This window comes from Chironomus tepperi, unplaced genomic scaffold (genome assembly GCF_022539635.2).
Source record: "Chironomus tepperi strain 1889 unplaced genomic scaffold, CSIRO-AGI_Ctep_v1 contig_85, whole genome shotgun sequence".
NCBI classification, from domain to species: Eukaryota; Metazoa; Arthropoda; class Insecta; order Diptera; family Chironomidae; genus Chironomus; species Chironomus tepperi.
Genome location: NW_027226207.1, coordinates 1,132,655 through 1,151,478, shown reverse-complemented (window position 1 = coordinate 1,151,478; position 18,824 = coordinate 1,132,655). Strand labels below are relative to the sequence as shown.

Here is an 18,824-nt window from a genome sequence, read left to right as displayed (position 1 = left end):
ATCAAAATATCCAACAGGATATTTATTTTCTACCTACCTCAATCATGAGCTGCCTCTCAGTATTCGAGTCTAGTATCCACAAACATTGTTGATGATAAAATGAATTGAGTGAAAATGCTTGTGAAAAATTGCGTGAATGAAGCTCGCCAGATTGCATTGTAAATGTTTTTCTGCCGCACATTGCATCCGTAACGAAATTATAGGATGCTCTATACGTAAATCCTTTTGTACTCCATGAGTAACGTGCAATTGAGTATACTAATTTAATTGGACTCCAACTTCTTAATGATACTGGAAGCCAATCGGGATGAAAATTTCCACATAAACAATTAATTGGTTGATTATCATCGGTCATCATCATTAAATGATCAATGTTCTCAATTGAGTTAAGTCCCGTCAAACATTGACATCCACCATCACCGCATACAGTTTGACAATCATTATCCGTCCCTAAACGATCGAGCATCTCAATCGTCAATGTGACACTTTGATTTGCAGCTGGTATAAAATAATGTGAGCAATTTAAGCTTCCTTCGACATTCCAAAACAGATGCTCCGTTCCCGGTCCTTCAACCGAACCATATTCCGGCGATGATAAGCCATAATGATGCATGTCACATAACGAATATGGTTGTAATGTTCCACTTTGCTCCTCGTTATGAAATAGAAAAGCACCATCGACAAATTCAATATCGTTTAAATCTTGCGGCGGACCAGCTCTCCTTAATACAATAATCATTTGATTTCCGGTCGATATGAACGTTTGTGGCGGAATAAAAACTCCCATTTCATTTCTCGCCTTTCTAGTTACCGGTGAGCTATACGCATGAATAAAATAATAATATGAGAGAAAAAGAAAATAAAAGTAAATTCAAATTCCAATGTGATATTTGCTATAGCATTAGTAATGGCATCATATCACCAAATCTATTTTTAAACAACTTTTATATGTATATTTACCATAATTTTAATAGAGACTTTTTACGTGCATTGGGATCGATTATCTCAATAACACTCCGACATGATGTAGATCTACAAAGAGGAAAATGATTTGATAATAACAACTCAGTATGAGAATGGTATGAAGGTGTTTGATACTAGGAAGGTTAAGCGCATTTTCTTAGTAGTGCTTTATAGTAACGTGCGTAAACTTAGTAGTGTTTTATAGTCAAGTCAGTAAACCTTTTTAATTCAGTGCAAGATTCAATCAAAAATCAAAGGATGTGGGTTCAAATCCCACTCACAATCCTTTATTCTGAGTTTTAATTATATTAATTAGTCTGTCGTCTAGAAGTTCAATGTCTTGCTTTCTTTCACTTCAATAGAAATGGATTGTTCTTATCATTCAATCAATTTATAAGCAGAAGAAGTTACTAAAATACTTAGAATGTAATCCACCCTAACAGGCAAAGAGCATGCTTTCATGGTCCATAAAGACCATTACGGCACTAAAAAGAGGCCCACTTTTATGCTAAGCCTCGATCGAAACTGTCCAGTGTATGCAGTTCATGGCACATTAGGTTGCCAACGGCTATATAACCCTTTGAGCTTTAGTAATGAATATTTGTAAGTTAAAAATAACATTATTTATTATTTCAATTCATCAAGGCACACAATAGAACTCTCCATTAAACAAACATCCAGAACGAACTTCCCAGAATCAAAACAAAATTAGCCTTTTTAATATTTTGGTTCCTTTCGTAGAAAAACACTTGAAAAATGTAAAGATAACAACCCCTAACATGAATGCAAGAACAACTTTTCTACAAAGTAGCATCATAAAATTGACAGACAGACTGAAAACAATCTTCACCTCCTCTTCAATTATAGAAATAGTCCATTCAAAAAAAAAGTGGAGATGAAAATATATTTTTTATGTCAGCAACATGTGTCAATGAAAAAGAAGTCTGAATATTTTATTCTTCATACATACTTGAGCCTATAGTTGAAGAGCGAAATGTGCACAACCTCATTAGTTTTTCCTTTGAATATTAATCGACAGCTGTTGGCATACGATCTCGTTCGTGAATCAAAATGTCCTGAGCGTCCACCGTATTGTTCTGATATCACCTGATCGCATGGCGTAAACTTTGGCGGTGGTGTTGCATGGTCACTTGGGGGTTCATGAACATGAACTGGCTCAATCTCAAATGGCATTGTCGGTGGCGTGAGGGTAGTCGTTATACCTTCGATGAACGTGAGCGTTGCTGAGAAGCCATTATAATCGAATGGTGGAATTTGATAACCCGAATTAAATTCAACTAATATATTTGGACCTGAGAAAATTAAATCTCTGATATATGTCGATGTAGTGTATGGCATGGCATGGAAAAAGGAAAGTGGATAAAAAAAAGATAGAATAATAAATTGTATAAGTAAAAGTTTTTCGCTTTCGTGATCAATTCTGTGTTTTTATGCTTACTCTTTCTTATCCTGCCCGCAAATTGTAGCAAGTCGTTCAGAGCCAGGAGTAAGTCCCTCATAAACGGCAATATAATGTGTGCTACAATGCCTGAATAAATAATAAAACGTAATTAAATACAACATCATCATGATGATACTTTACTGCTGCTTTTTTTCATTCATTCTTTGTTATTGTCGAGCGCATCAGTTCCGAGTGATACATATTAAAACTTGGAGTTGTTTTTATTGACAATAGACTATTTTATATTATGGGAAATTGCTGAGTGTTGAACCAACATAAAATATGCTTGACTAGCTAATTCTTTTCTAAATCTACTGCATGCAACATTTATATGGCTTGAATATGTTAAATTCATTAAATATGTTGAATATAAAAGCTGAATTAGCTAAATCAGCTGGAATATGCTGAACAGACAAGTTGACAATTAGATTTCTCCGAAAATCAGTAATTAGGATGTATCGCTCGGAGCTGGTCGTTAGTGCCATCAACGGCTGAATAAACATTAAGTTTATAGAAATAAAAAAAAAAAACTTACTCTTGGGGCAGTAACAAGGAATTAAATGTTATTTTCACTTTCGTATGTACAGACGATGTCGTTATATGATATCCTGGTAATTTAAAGTAAAAAAAGAGCAAAAGTTGAGATTAAAATCGAATTTTTCATGAGCTTCTAAAAATAACAATATTTTTTATTCAATCATTTGCTTTGTGGATGGAATATTTATTGAAAAAAAAGGAACTAAACTGAAGAAACAAAGTTCTCGTTTATGCTAAACTTTTTCGTTTGAAATTCTCGAAACAAAATTTAATTAATTTTTCCTAAAAGTTTTCTATTTACTATATGAAAAATTAATATCGATAACGGCTTCCTTTCAATGAGAATTTCTATTGGAACTACCAAGAAATGTGTACTTAAATGGGGAGATTAAAAGTTTCAGAAAAGGAGCAAAATTTAGAAATTGAACATTTTCAATATTTTTTGAAGATGCTTACACTTAAAAGCTTTTTTGATATTCAAATGGATGGAAAGGGTTCGTCGATAAAATCGATTCTGCAATGATGATGATGAGTATGGGTTTGAATTTCCATCCTTAAAGTGCAATTTCCGGAAACTTTTAAATTTAATTTTAATCATGGGATTTGATTCAGAATTTAAATTTAATGGAAGTATGCAATTCTGAATGAAACTAACATCTAACTGCTAACTTTAGTCTGCCGAGACATAGAATAACTGCCATGACATGTTAGGTTTCTAATTGAACATTCAGCGCATTAATTGCACTCAAGTTACTCTCGGGGAGAGTCTGTTTATAGAGACGGTGATCCGGCTATAGTGTCAGTTAAAGGTGTCAATTGAGTGAGGCTATATATCAAAGATGACCTGCACGGCTACTCAAAAATAAGCAACAAAAGCCATAATACTTACGACATATTTTATTCCTTCCATAAATTCCTGGAAATCCTGGACTAGCAATCGCACATGATGCCTGACCACGACATAAATGATCATTATATGACCAGTCACAATCCGTCGAACCAATCTTTTTACCTATAAGTTTATTGTTTACATAAGACATGATAAAAGTAGATAGATTATCATGCCAAGCCAGTTTCACGAGAAAATATATTGCTTCTCAGCATAAATACTGCCGACTGAAGCAGTAAATTTTCATTCAAAATCGATATAGCATAGCTCAAACTCACCCCCTTTTGGATGAAAGCCCACAATTGGATTTGATAACGATGTAAAGCTAAAATATGCAAGAAATTGCGATCGAACTGTTTTCTCCGTAATCCTACCGAAAATAAAAATATTTATTTAATTTTTTTTTGTTTCTGATGGGAAAAAAAGTAAATTTGCGAGGAAAATGCGAAGAGAAAATTTTCATTAAAATTTTATGTAAATGAATTTGAGCACGGAGTGAAAGAAGGAGGGGATGTATTGTAGTGAAAATTGATTATATCAAGTCAGTGACAGAACATTATGTAAACTGTCTAAATAATTGATTTTTCATAAATTAAGCTTTAAAAAGTTTTCAATTCCTGTTCACAGCATTTCCTCACAATAATTTTTTTTGGAATATTTCACTTACTTGAACAAAAGCGTTGTTATTCCATCGTCTGAAAATAACACAGCTGGAGGAGAATATCGCTCATTTACTCCGCACAATTCTGCACCATTATATTCCGCATCATCAAGTCCGCTGAATCGTAAAAAGCCACCCTCACATCTACCGTTTTGGAATAAAATTAAAATTAAAATTTTATGTCTTAATATGTAGCAGACATTTCTTCCTATGGCCTCGTAAAACTCACTTTTTTCCATCAAATTTTCCAACTTGTAATAAGCGGTAAACTTGAAGTTCAACTCGTTGACCCGGTGCTGGACGAAGAGCATAATAACACACAGCAGGCCCCTGCAATGTTGGACTACGAATTTGACCGAATGTTTGTCCCGAACTGCCTTGTAAATTTTTTGAGTCTAAGGTCACATTACACACTGTTTTGGGAGTTTGAAAAATGAGTTGGGTTAAGTATGACAGTCAATTTGAGTGCTGTAAGTGATTATGACGCATTTACAGCAATAAAATGGAAGGGAAGATTGTAAGAATATCTTTGGGAGGTGTACATAAATGACGACTAGACACAAGCTTTACTTTTAGATTCATGAACGTAATTTGTAAGTTATTCCTTACAACTATTCACTTTTGATTCCAAAAACAATCCGAAAATCTCACAAAAGATGTAAAACTTTCTATAAATTAATTTAAAGTTAGTTATTGCGACTGTGTAGACAGATATCATCGCCAAAAAGTTATTTGTGCAAAAGGCGAGAATTGAATACAAAAGAATCCAGGATCTATTATCCATATTCCCGATAGCTACTTGTGCTTCCTTTCTCTTTAGTGAATTCTTTTGCTTAACTATCTTCCCCTCCAATTTAATGTAATGCAATATTCATGCAATACGTGCAAAGTGGTAAGAGTAATTTGATACAAATTTATAGAGTAGATACGTACTATTTAAACAATGATTCTCTAAACCACATTGAGAACAACGATTTGGTGATTGCTCGCCACATTGACAGCCGCCTTTTACACAGCATGCACAGTTCAGGTTGAGTTGATGACCGTGCTTATGATGTCCATTATGAAGCGTTAAATTTTTATCTAACATCTCATGCTTATTGCCATTGCTGTCTTTTGCGTGATCATGTTCATTATCTTTCCATGAACATGCGCAACCTACGGATTTTCTAGTCCACAAATCCACTTGACCTGTAAGTAATAGTGAAAAAAATAACAAAAAAATTGAACAATAGAGTTTTTCGTTGGTTGGTAACATGTATATCCATTTCACTATATGTATGTCTTCTTCATACGTTTGTGTCTATAGACACGTAAAGGCAAAGTAAATTGGTAGGAAAAAAGGAATGATGATGATGATGGTGATGATGCACATGAAATACGTTTTTTGTTTCACATTTTTTATGTTCATTTTGGCTCTTAAAGAGGATATGGCACACGGTAGGGATGTAAAATGTAATAAATAATTTCAAGGCATCACATTTTTATATCCCTTTTTATATATTTTTATTTTTATGGAATTACAAGTATTGTCGCGAGTCAAGCATGATCGGAATGTTCTTTTCTCCATCTCTATCTCATTTTTTGGAATGTCGAGTATTGCCATTTAAAAAAGTACGTGTAAATTGAGGCGAGGGTTTATGAGTAATTTATGGAATATGGGTAAATATCAGGTACAGGTGAGCAATTTAAAAAGTAAATTAAATATTAAATATTAGCTCAACATGAGTCTATGTGTGTATTTAGAGTTGGAAATATGTGGGAAACATGCTTGGGTTAGAGTGTAGCTTTATCTTAGAGATGTATACTGTAAGTTGGCAACTTTTTGCAATAACAATCAAGGAACTTGCTAAGGATCAACGAGAGTCTTAATGAATATTAAAGTTTGAAGAGTTTTAGGCAGTGGTGAGCAACTTGTGTGTCATGAGGCATATGCCATATGGGGTTTCGATCGAGGCTTGCCATCAAGGTGTGTCGCGAAAAACTGAAAGGCTGTCCATCACTTGCTTGAAGTGTAATGACTAAAATAGTGCATGCTCTTACATATTATATGACATGAAGATAAGATCACTAAGGAAACGTTGTAGAACTCCTCAAAAAAGTCACGAAACTAGAAGCAAATATAATTCATCTCTAAAACTCATTTCATTAGACTATAAAAAAGAACTAGATGATGACATTAAGTTGAGTAAATCATCATGACCACAGAAAAAACTCATGGCAACCATTCAGATCACATTTCATCACATCTCAGGACGACAAACGAACGAGGAAAACATCTATGTATGAATATATATATATGAAACATTTTATGTATATACTCACTTTCCGAGTCAACTTGAATTGGTGACCATGCCAGTTGACATGTTACATCGTCTAGTAGTAATAAAATCAGTAAATGAAATACTATCACTAATGCTACTCTATGACATATTCTTTGGCTTCTTATTTTATTCTTTCCAAACATTTCTTCACCAAGCATCATGTTGTTGCTGTTGTGAACTTTTCAAAACTTTCATAGTTAAACAAAACTTTTTCCTCGTCTAGTTTCTTTTTTCACTTTTTTCTGCACATTATCATCAACATCGCAATTCACTCGCTTACTCAAAAAACTCTTTAGTGTAACCATGCAAGCTTGCAACTCACTGTAAAATTCACTGTTTCCTGCCTTCTTTTGTTATTATTCTATTATTAATATTTTTTAATTTATTTCTTTTTTTATGTTGCTTGAAGCTGGAAGTTTCATATAATGAGCATGTTGAGATGAGAGAGAAAGAGAGAAGGATATAAGTTAATTAATAATTCACATACATTAAATATGAAATAATAATTGTAAAATAACATTGTGAATTGTTCGAGACTTTTTTGTGTCTTTCGTTGACAATTATAATTTTATCCATATTTGAATTGTAGATTTCAACTGATTCTTTTTTTTTGTATGATTAATGTTGAGTGATTGCGGATTTTTTGGTGAATTAATTTTTTATGGTGATCGATGCAGTTTAATGGAAATTTTTTGTTTTCACAAAGAAAAATCCGTTTTTAATGGAAAACTTTTTGAGTATGCGAACAATATGGTGAACATTTAAAACATTTTTTGTGTGTAGCTATTATTAAATTCAGTTTATGGCTGGTTCATTTGTTGAACGTTACTATAGTGATTGGGTACTTTTCGTATTATTTTCGATAACAATTTAATGTTTTTAAGTAATTTTTAAGCTTTAATTGAAAGTGAACGATGAAATGAAGTAAGCAGAGAAGCTACCTGATTACTGAGAATTGAATAAGGCTTTATAGATATCAAGTGGATTTCTACTACGGTCCTATGACCAAATAATCAAATTTTAGATCAGAAACTCAATAATGGACCGTTCATCAATTCCGTAACCTTAAAAAAGTAAAAAATCAACTTTATGACAATCCCGCCCTCCTTTCCAAACCCTAACAGAATCTTGACAATGACAGAGTTGTGGTCTCAATTGTTTGCGTTACGTAGCAAGTGAACTCTAACAGGTACATACCACTTTTAATGTAGTGGTATCACGAAAGCTTGCTATTTGTCCTATTACTGGAACGGCTCCTTAATCAAATGATTTCATTCGAGTTTCTTCAAGCAACATCAATTTTAAAAGCACTCAGTGACTATTCATACCTTTCTTCTTCTTACCAAACAGACACTCATGTGCCTAGCTTTAATGCTCCTTGAAATTTTATTCATCTTCAATCAGAATCTGTGAATCTTCTTAAAAAATAAGTAAGAAAACAAAAATATTTTGAATATATTTCTGAATTCATGGCAAGCGTTGATTTGCGAAAAAATCACAAAATTTTGCAACATCAAAAGGAAATGCCTCCATGATTTACATTTTCATCAAAAATAAAATTTTCTCAAAGGAAAAATCATTGAAATGGAAATTTGTAAAAAGACTTAATACCAGACAAAAATCCTTAATAAGATTAATTTTGAGAAAAAAATAATAAAAAATCCTTAAAATTTTCAATTTGTTAATCTCATGTTATTTTGAACTTTCTAGTATTAATTCGTTCGAAAAGGATATCCAGAGAAATAAATCTCTAAAAACTCATAAAATAAATTCATTTGATGAATAAATTTAAAGTTGCTGAATAAGTTATAGTTTTTGTATTTTCAGAATAATCCACTAAAAAAGCTTTGAATTTTCTATCAATGCAGCACATGTTTATGTTTCTTTTCTCGAGATATTGCTCTATCATTTAATCCAATCCAATAACCAAACATGCTGAATTAGCTAAACACATTGCATTCGTGCCATTTCATTTTTTGAATAGAAATTTTCAACAAATTTTCGTGCTTCAAGTCATAAAATTGATTTTTTCACACATCATACTTGGGTGTCGTACGCAGATGGCGTGTGCTATTGAAGGATATACATGGTTTGTTAAGGAAGAAGAGTAAGAATGGCCAAGCTACTGTCTTTTGGATTCAAATTTTTAAGGAAACGGCTCAAGATCTTCATGGCAGCTTTATGGCATCCAAGTGGCCATTTCTATGGTAGCTAATATGCATAATGCCTGTTAGACGCCATTAACAATGCATGTCAACTGAGCATCAAACTACGAACTCGGAATCATCCCCTCATTACTAATTGAATTGTCAGTCTTTTAACAAACACTTAATATCTATCCACAGTATACGTGTTTTCGAATTTTATTTCCAATTGTTTTTCAATTTATATCTTCCTATCTTCACACTATTTAAACATTGATAACGTAAAGCGTTTGGGAATTTTTTACGAGTTCAATTTTATTGGTTGATAAATTTACAATTTTTTATGGCTTATTCAATTTTTATAGCTTTAGAACTTCCTGCTCTATTTTCTTTTTCAAATGTTAATCGGTTAACACTGTCGTAAATCATCTATTCCCATGTCTTTGGATATATTGGAGTATTGAACGAGTTCTTGACGGCTATAAAAAGCCTTACGATGATAAAATACATTTAAATTGTATGTTTCAAGATTTTATTTGTTATTTTTTGAGAGAAATTGGAACATTGAAGGCTGATAGAAGAGTTCTGTTAGGTCAGTGGTTCGCAACTTATGTGCTGCGGCACACTACAAAGATGCGACGAACCGTAAATCTTGAGTTGTTTCAGTCGAGGCTTACCATTAAGATGCACCGCAACACACAGGTTACCCACAACTGCCTTAGGTTCTTTTGAAATGCAAACTGACATTTTGAAATTTTTCATTCAATCAGGAAATTTCCAATTTTTTTTATATACATCCCAAATTTTATTATTCCTGAATGTCAATTTGTTTTTAATACAAACAAGTTCCTTTTTTTAAAAAATGGAAAATACCGCCTTAAAAATGTGTGGGTTTTTAGATTACTACGGCAAGATTTATCATCAAATATGATTTAAAAGAAAACATAAGCATGAAAAGATCCACAAAATTTCGTTATGGAAATATTTTGATGATAAACAAATGGAGGGATTTAAAAAAATCGATTTCTCGGAAGTATGTATAAGATGAATTATGTGCTGCTGGATTGAAATGGATTTTAAATGAGTTGGATGTTTAAATTGAAAGTTGACAGTTAGCTGACATCGATTTTATGTATCTACGATAACTGATATAGAACGAGGTGAAATGGGGATTTTTGTGTAGAAAAGGGTAAGATTTGCTCTTTTTAGGACTTTTTTGGCCATGACTCAAGTTGTGAGAATTTTATTATCTGATATATATTTTTCATGCTGAATAAGATGCTTTAAGAATCTTAGATGAAACTGTATTATTTTCTATAGCATGTGCTTTAAAATATTTTCTTCGATTATATAGCTATAGAATCTAAGGAGTCACATAGTATTTCTAATGAATGAACAAGATACGGTTCGGTTACCTTGATTACGAATAATCAAATACATTTTCACACATATGCATAAGCTTTAGGTGTTAACATGTAAAAATTTTTAAGCCATATTTCATTATGAAATGCTTAATTACTATCCCGGGCAACACAAATGAAAAATGCTTTGTCATGGCTTCATTTCTGAGAAACACAATATAGTCGTCATGGCACCGCTTTGTCGCCACGTTGAAAGTAAATCCTATATCCAGTTTTTGATTAATTTTTCTGGCGAATAATGAAATTTAAAGCATTATGTCGTTCGGGATTTAATGAAACTAAATGTAAGCCGTATCAGTAAGACACCTACGTGACTTGTGTACGGAGGTAGCTTCAATTTATTGTTTGTAAATAGACAAAATGTATCTTGAGAGATCCCTGACTGATTAAGTGAAAACCATCCTGGCAGCCAAATGGAAGCTGCTCTCATGTGTTAATAAAAGAGGTATAGCAGAGCCTTTATTGATCCGTGGTGGAGCCTTCTTCATTTGTGTCGTTCAGGTTTAATAATGCAGCAAATTACCAAACATTTGATTCCCATTTGCTCGATTTATGAATTTTTTGTTACAATTAAAGTAAATGCACAGCCAATTCCCCCTTCAAATTACAACCCTTTAATGCTTGTATCCAGTTATTTATTTCATGAAAAAGAAGCATTAAAAATAAGTAAGAACCCCAGCGTAAAAAAATATTTTTATAAAAAATTCCACAGTCATCCTTCTGTCTTCTGTCTAAACTTGCACGTTCATCGACGTTTTTAAATCACTTTCATAAGAACCAATTTATCAGCACAGATTATTCACACATGAAAGGAGCTTTTTCAATGAACGATATCTTCAATTTTATTGAACTTTTAACGAGATAAGATCTTAATTAATTAATTAAGACATCTTTTATACACATTCAATTCAGTCTGCTCAGTTTAATCCTCAAAAAAAGCATTTTATGATGAAGATGCAGTCATTGTATTCACTAAATGAGAATTGTGCTGATGTAGTTAAAATTTCATATTGCATTTCGAATAATGTTGAAAAGCCACAAATTATTCACGATTTTCGAATGGAACTGATTGCAATTAAAACATGAAATATGGAATATGAAAAATTGTGTGTTTTTTGCATGGCTTGAAATCACTGAAAATCCATGAACATAAAATATGCATGTTATGTCCAGGAGAATTATGAATTCTTTAATATACACTGTGTGTTATATTTTTTGTTCCTACACATTTCTTTCCGTACGTATTTTCTACATTCACACCCTTCACAATAATAATTGAAAATATATTTTCCTCTGCAATTTTCCTTCCTTTTTTTATTCCAATTCTCATTCTCTTTTTTTGTTTTACACACCGCTTATGCTACAATGTCTATTAGGTCGTGTATGAATCAGCAAAGGAGCAAAAAACACACAAAAAAAATTTGTTGGATGGCAGCAAGAAAACGAAAAGAACAAAAACATAAGTGTTAAAAAAATGCTCTAAAAAAGGAGAAAATAAAATAAATCTACGCTTTATAAAATTTGGAAATATAAATATTTCTTGAGAAAACCAGAAATGTAACTCAAAAATTTTCCCAAAATATAGCAATGTAGGACAAGAACTCAACGACTAAAAAAGCGTGGGGCGGTCAAATTACAAACTTAAGAACTAAATTAATCTTTTGTTTACGCCCCACGCTTTTTTAGTCGTTGAGTTCTTGTCCTACATTGCTATATTTTGGGAAAATTTTTGAGTTACATTTCTGGTTTTCTCAAGAAATATTTATATTTCCAAATTTTATAAAGCGTAGATTTATTTTATTTTCTCCTTTTTTAGAGCATTTTTTTAACACTTATGTTTTTGGATCATTCTTTTTTTTTAACGTAAAAGCGTTTTTTTTTAAAAGTTTTTTTAAGGTTTATTATTTACTTCTTTTTAGATCGCTTTGTTTTTAGTCTTAAGGATCAAGTATTTTTTCGCAAGTTTTTCTGTTTTGGTTTTTTTAAAAAAGCGTTTTTTTAAAAAGTTTTTTTTTAATTTATTTTATTTACTTCTTTTTAGTCAAATCACTAAATAGTTTATTTTAATCGATTGTTGGAATGATTGTTGATAAAGATTACAGGTGTTGTCGGACTGTTCATAGATCACAGGGGTTGTCGAATCTCGCTTCGCTCGTCCGACTGTTCATAGATCACAGGGGTTGTCGGATCTCGCTTCGCTCGTTCGACTGTTCATGGATCACAAGGGTATTAGTTGTGGGAAAATTTTCACGCCTTCACTCGCTTCGCTCCGTTCAGGTCGCAAAAATTTGTGAGCTTCGCTCAACCAAGTCCGAACTTCGTTCGAACTAATTAAATTCGAGCTTTGCTCGGATCACAGGCGTAGTCGGATCTCGCTTCGCTCGTCCGACTGTTCATAGATCACAGGGGTTGTCGGATCTCGCTTCGCTCGTCCGACTGTTCATGGATCACAAGGGTATTAGTTGTGGGAAAATTTTCACGCCTTCACTCGCTTCGCTCCGTTCAGGTCGCAAAAATTTGTGAGCTTCGCTCAACCAAGTCCGAACTACGTTCGAACTGTTTATTTTTGAGCTTCGCTTCGCTTCGTTCGCCCGACTATTATTAGGTCACAGGAGTGTCGGACTCCACTTCGCTTCGCTTCGTTCGCCCGACTATTATTAGGTCACAGGAGTGTCGGACTCCACTTCGCTTCGCTTCGTTCGCCCGACTATTATTAGGTCACAGGAGTGTCGGACTCCACTTCGCTTCGCTTCGTTCGCCCGACTATTGTTAGGTCACAGGAGTGTCGGACTCCACTTCGCTTCGCTTCGTTCGCCCGACTATTATTAGGTCACACGAGTGTCGGACTCCACTTCGCTTCGCTTCGTTCGCCCGACTATTGTTAGGTCACAGGAGTGTCGGACTCCACTTCGCTTCGCTTCGTTCGCCCGACTATTATTAGGTCACACGAGTGTCGGACTCCACTTCGCTTCGCTTCGTTCGCCCGACTATTATTAGGTCACAGGAGTGTCGGACTCCACTTCGCTTCGCTTCGTTCGCCCGACTATTATTAGGTCACAGGAGTGTCGGACACCACTTCGCTTCGCTTCGTTCGCCCGACTATTATTAGGTCACAGGAGTGTCGGACTCCACTTCACTTCGCTTCGTTCGCCCGACTATTATTAGGTCAAAGAAGTTTCACTCGCTTCCTACCGTTCAGTTTGTAAAAATTTGTGAGCTTAGCTCAACCAGGTCCGGACTACATTCGAACTATTACTGTTTGAGCTTCGAATTCAAATCCAGACGACATATTTTAGTTTATGTGCAATCTATAGATCAACAAGTAACTTATGAAGATAAAGTTAGTGTAAGACATGCACATCGCTTGAAAGATTTTTGATCCCATAAAATATTGAAATTTTATACAAAAACTCCAAAACATACTGTCTTTTAGTCTTGTGAAGTATAGTCAAATTTGTATTGAAACCTTACAACAGTCTTTTTTTGCAATCCAAGATCATTTACATGCAGTATAACAAGATCCAGTAACATCCAGGATCATATACATGCAGTATAACAAGATCCAGTAACATCCAGAATCATATACATGCAGTATATCAAGATCCAGTAACATCCAGGATCATATACATGCAGTATATCAAGATCCAGTAACATCCAGGATCATATACATGCAGTATATCAAGATCCAGTAACATCCAGGATCATATACATACAGTACAACAAGATCCAGTAACATCCAGGATCATATACATGCAGTATAACAAGATCCAGTAACATCCAGGATCATTTACATGCAGCATAACAAGATCCAGTAACATCCAGGATCATATACATGCAGTATAACAAGATCCAGTAACATCCAGGATCATATACATGCAGTATATCAAGATCCAGTGACATCCAGGATCATATACATGCAGTACAACAAGATCCAGTAACATCCAGGATCATATACATGCAGTATAACAAGATCCAGTAACATCCAGGATCATATACATGCAGTATGACAAGATCCAGTAACATCCAGGATCATATACATGCAGTATAACAAGATCCAGTAACATCCAGGATCATTTACATGCAGCATAACAAGATCCAGTAACATCCAGGATCATATACATGCAGTATAACAAGATCCAGTAACATCCAGGATCATATACATGCAGTATGACAAGATCCAGTAACATCCAGGATCATATACATGCAGTATATCAAGATCCAGTAACATCCAGGATCATATACATACAGTACAACAAGATCCAGTAACACAGATCCAGAACCATATTTATACAATATTTCAAGATCCAATAACGATTGTTTGAGATTCAAACTGTAACGGTTTTTTGAATTTTGAATTTTTACTAGGATTATCCGTGAGAAAATTACTTATGAATTTTTTTCTCTTTCATAAATATCTTAAAAAGAGATGAATTGTACTTTAACTAATGCTTGGTATTATAAATCAATGCGCAATGAACTATAAAAACTGGTTTTCAACTTTATTATTAGTCTAGTTCATGCAAATTAAAAATATACATGATTGACTTTGGATTTTTTTCCCATATATAATGTTATTATATTAATTAAAGCATAATTAAGCATTTTTGTGATACAGAAATGCGAAAATATTGTATTGTCATCGGGAATACACATGTGATAAAAATTTGAGTTCAATTAGAGCAGTAGAAGTGGTCGAAAAATCGATCGCAAGATTTGATCATGACCAACCAACCAACCAACCAACCAACCAACCAACAGAGTAAGTCAATAAAAAGCGTTTAAAAAAAAACTGAGAATCCTCTTCTCTTTTAGCGTAATATTTTTTTGTCGAGAATCGTTTGGAAATTTGGCAGGATGTACAACAAAATGGCACACGTTCTCCAATAAGTTGTTCTTTGAAGGAGAAGAGAATAAAGTTCAAGAATTCTTTAAGACATCAAAAAATTTCTTTCCATTTAGAAAAATATCAATTTTCTTCTTGTATCAGGTACTGTTGTGAAATATTTTTTGTAACTTTATACTTATTTTTTTGATGGGCTTTAACCTTTTAGGAATGGGGAATGTTTATGAATGATGGAATTAATGATTTTTTTATGGTAGAATCATGAATAAGATTTTCTTTTAGGATTTTGGATTTAATTCAGTGTAATAAAATTGAAGGAACAGATTTTGTTGGATTTTTTCTTGAAATTCTAGTCTAGGCATAGATACTCATGGATTAGAATATTTATTCAAAATTATGTTTTGAGTCAACTCTAAGCTAGAAAATCTGAATTCAATTTCGCTTTTGGTAGACTAGCTTTTAAAGATTCAGTAACTAGTTTAGAATTTTGAAAGAGCATTGAAACTCAAATCTCAAAATCTTTCTTTATAATTCTTCCGTAGCCAGCAAAGAATCTATGAACAGAATTATGTGCATATGATGAAAATTAATGTTTTATGCTTCAAATAAATCAATAGGAGTCGAGTCGACATTTCCATACAAAATCCGAGTCGACTTTTAGCTTTGGTTGATTAGAATCCAGCTATGAGCATTCATTATTTACTCCAAAATTGTTCATCACTAAAGAATTTAAATTTCTGGAGTCTCGACTTTAAAAAAATTTTTGAGATTGAACTTAGAAGTTTCATTTTTCGGGTGCCATTAACGGCTTTAAAAACCCTAGTCGAGACGAAATTGAAATCATGAAAATCATGACAATATCAAGAATATCTAGATAACCCAAACTGAAAAACGCTTTTACGTAAAAAACAAAATGATCCAAAAACATATGAAATAAAAAATGCTCTAAAAAAGTAGAAAATAAAATAAATCGACGCTTTATAAATTTGGAAATATAAATATTTCTTGAGACACTCAAAAATGTAACTCAAAAATTTTCCCAAAATATAGCGATGGAGTACAAGAACTCAACGACTAAAAAAGCGTGGGGCGTAAACGAAAGATTAATATAGTTCTTAAGTTTGTAATTTGACCGCCCCACGCTTTTTTAGTCGTTGAGTTCTTGTACTCCATCGCTATATTTTGGGAAAATTTTTGAGTTACATTTTTGAGTGTCTCAAGAAATATTTATATTTCCAAATTTATAAAGCGTCGATTTATTTTATTTTCTACTTTTTTAGAGCATTTTTTATTTCATATGTTTTTGGATCATTTTGTTTTTTACGTAAAAGCGTTTTTTTTAAAAAGGTTTTTTAATGTTTTTTATTTACTTCTTTTTAGATCGCTTTGTTTTTAGTCTTAAGGATCATGTATTTTTTGCAAGTTTTTTTTCACATCTTTTTTGGTTTTTGTATTCACAAGTTTTTTTTACATTGTTTTTTTTATAAGTTTTTTTTCATAAGTTTTTGATCTTTTTAAAAAAGCGTTTTTTTTAAAAAAATTTTTTTTAATTTATTTTATTTACTTCTTTTTAGTCGAAATTATTATTACATAATGAACTCCGTTCGAACTATTTTAGTTCGAGCTCTGCTCGAACTTTAAACCTTACACCACAATTTATGCTCATGTACCTAAAGTCTTACAATGTTTTTAGAAAATTTTCACACCTTCACTCGCTTCGCTTCGTTCAGTGCGTAAAAATTTATGAGCTTCGCTCAACCAAGTCCAAACTCCGTTCGAACTATTTTAGTTCGAGCTTTGCTCGAACTTTAAACCTTACACCACAATATATGCTCATGTACCTAAAGTACACGCATATCTTGCTTTTGCGAAAATGAACTGAAATTTCATAACATTTACTTCTAAATGTATTCAGTAGATCATTAGTTATTAAAACCTGCTTCGTCGGTCCCTGATTACTCAGGTCACAGGTCCAACTGCGTGAAAGTGAAGCTAGGCACATAGATATGAGAGGCTATTAGCAACCTTGTTGCATGTTTTACGCTTCAATATCTTTTCTGAACCCATTGTGGCACTATTACATATGTTGTATCTAAATATCGAAGCAACTGGCTTGTAACTGTGCACATTTCTCTAGGTCAATTTCAAAAAATTGACACGATTCCTCCATCCTTCCAATCCATCCTCCTCCTTTGATTGTCTTATCAGTTCGATCTGTTCGCCTCACTATGTGACTTGAAAAGATTACTCGAACGTAAAGTAAGCAACCACAATTGTCTTATCAGCTCGATCTGTTCGCCTCACTATGTGACTTGAAAAGATTACTCGAACGTAAAGCAAGCAACCACATTATATCGAAGGTGGTTGATGATTTCGCATCCGCTCCATCTCCTTTAAGGCATCTGTGTTACAACATCCTAAACCCATCAGCTTACTACAGTCTAGCTCTTGAATTTGAAGTCCATCCAATGAGCGTACACGACTTAATGACACGTATGCTTGGCCCTTTGCAAATAAAAGTGGACCCAGATAAACCTTTGCATAATCCACAGAACAGCCTTGCATCTTGTGAACTGTCGATGCCCAAGATAAAATTAGTGGGAGCATTCTTCTTTCGATCATTCCGTCAGACTTATGTTTTCCAGGGAATTGGAGTGATTTTGGTTCAATTATATGTATTCCATCCTTACCGAAATCTATTTTGACGGATGGTATGTCATTAGAATACAATTGAGCTCTCCGGAATAAAGGCCAAATGATCTCGGTTATATGACCAATATTACCATTGACGAGACCTTTAGCTACATCAATATTCGATCTTAGCATTACTTTAGCTCCAATGAAGATCACTAATTCCTTTGGTAGGCCACCGGTAAGATTGATATCATTTGGTACCATTCGTGCTAAACGTTCAGCAGCTACGTTTCTTGTGTTATCTACCAGTTGATCTTGGGCAACAACTGTGGACATTTGAACATTATTATGTCTATACAATTCGATAACACTTGCATTATGTTTATTAACCATTTCGTTAGTTGGCATTATTCTTAGTGCCTTATCGATTGCAAAATCCCCAACATCATCAGTTGATACCTTTCTCATTAGCGTTTGAAAATGTTCTGGTCTCATTTCACCGACTCTTAAAGCATTCAACAAGTCAGCAAATGTCGTATCACCTTGCTGACGCATATTTTGCGTCAATTCAACAAGAGCAAATAAATGCCAAAGATTTATAGCATGCGATATGGACATAGTTTGTTTAAATACTGGACTTGCATTAACTGGTGGTAGTTGCATCAAATCACCAAAGACTAGTACATTCAAGCCTCCAAATAGGCTAGTGCTATTTTTCAATTCTTTTAGTCTTGCATCAATCATTGTAAGTACTTTATATGACACCATTGAAATTTCATCAATGAACAAAAATTTCACTTCTTTCCAAATCTTTCTCATATTAGTCAAATAAATTCCAGTTAGTTTACCAAGATTCAATACTTCACCGGGTTTTTGTATTGGTAGTTTTAACAATGAGTGTAATGTATTGCCTCCAACTAAACGAGCAGCAACACCTGTCAAAGCA

The 18,824-nt window shown here is 33.5% G+C and overlaps 1 protein-coding gene across 4 annotated transcripts in view; it reads right to left on the bottom strand.

Annotated features, from left to right (window-relative positions):
• The window catches only part of LOC139086003 (uncharacterized), a 43,067-nt gene that overhangs the window by 17,136 nt on the left and 7,107 nt on the right, over nucleotides 1-18,824 (bottom strand). For 2 of the 4 annotated variants that reach the window (XM_070634260.1, XM_070634263.1), the window contains exons 2-12: nucleotides 6,838-7,245; nucleotides 5,446-5,703; nucleotides 4,742-4,925; nucleotides 4,519-4,656; nucleotides 4,130-4,221; nucleotides 3,852-3,974; nucleotides 2,961-3,033; nucleotides 2,423-2,512; nucleotides 1,934-2,293; nucleotides 961-1,032; nucleotides 38-818 (exon numbers count right to left, since the gene is read on the bottom strand). In XM_070634260.1, coding sequence (XP_070490361.1) covers nucleotides 38-818; nucleotides 961-1,032; nucleotides 1,934-2,293; nucleotides 2,423-2,512; nucleotides 2,961-3,033; nucleotides 3,852-3,974; nucleotides 4,130-4,221; nucleotides 4,519-4,656; nucleotides 4,742-4,925; nucleotides 5,446-5,703; nucleotides 6,838-6,997 — 2,331 coding nt within the window. In that variant the 5' untranslated portion in view covers nucleotides 6,998-7,245. Of the gene's footprint in view, nucleotides 1-37; nucleotides 819-960; nucleotides 1,033-1,933; nucleotides 2,294-2,422; nucleotides 2,513-2,960; nucleotides 3,034-3,851; nucleotides 3,975-4,129; nucleotides 4,222-4,518; nucleotides 4,657-4,741; nucleotides 4,926-5,445; nucleotides 5,704-6,837; nucleotides 7,246-8,179; nucleotides 8,301-18,824 lie in introns of those variants that run through there. The other 2 variants (XM_070634262.1, XM_070634264.1) reach the window with 2 other exon arrangements.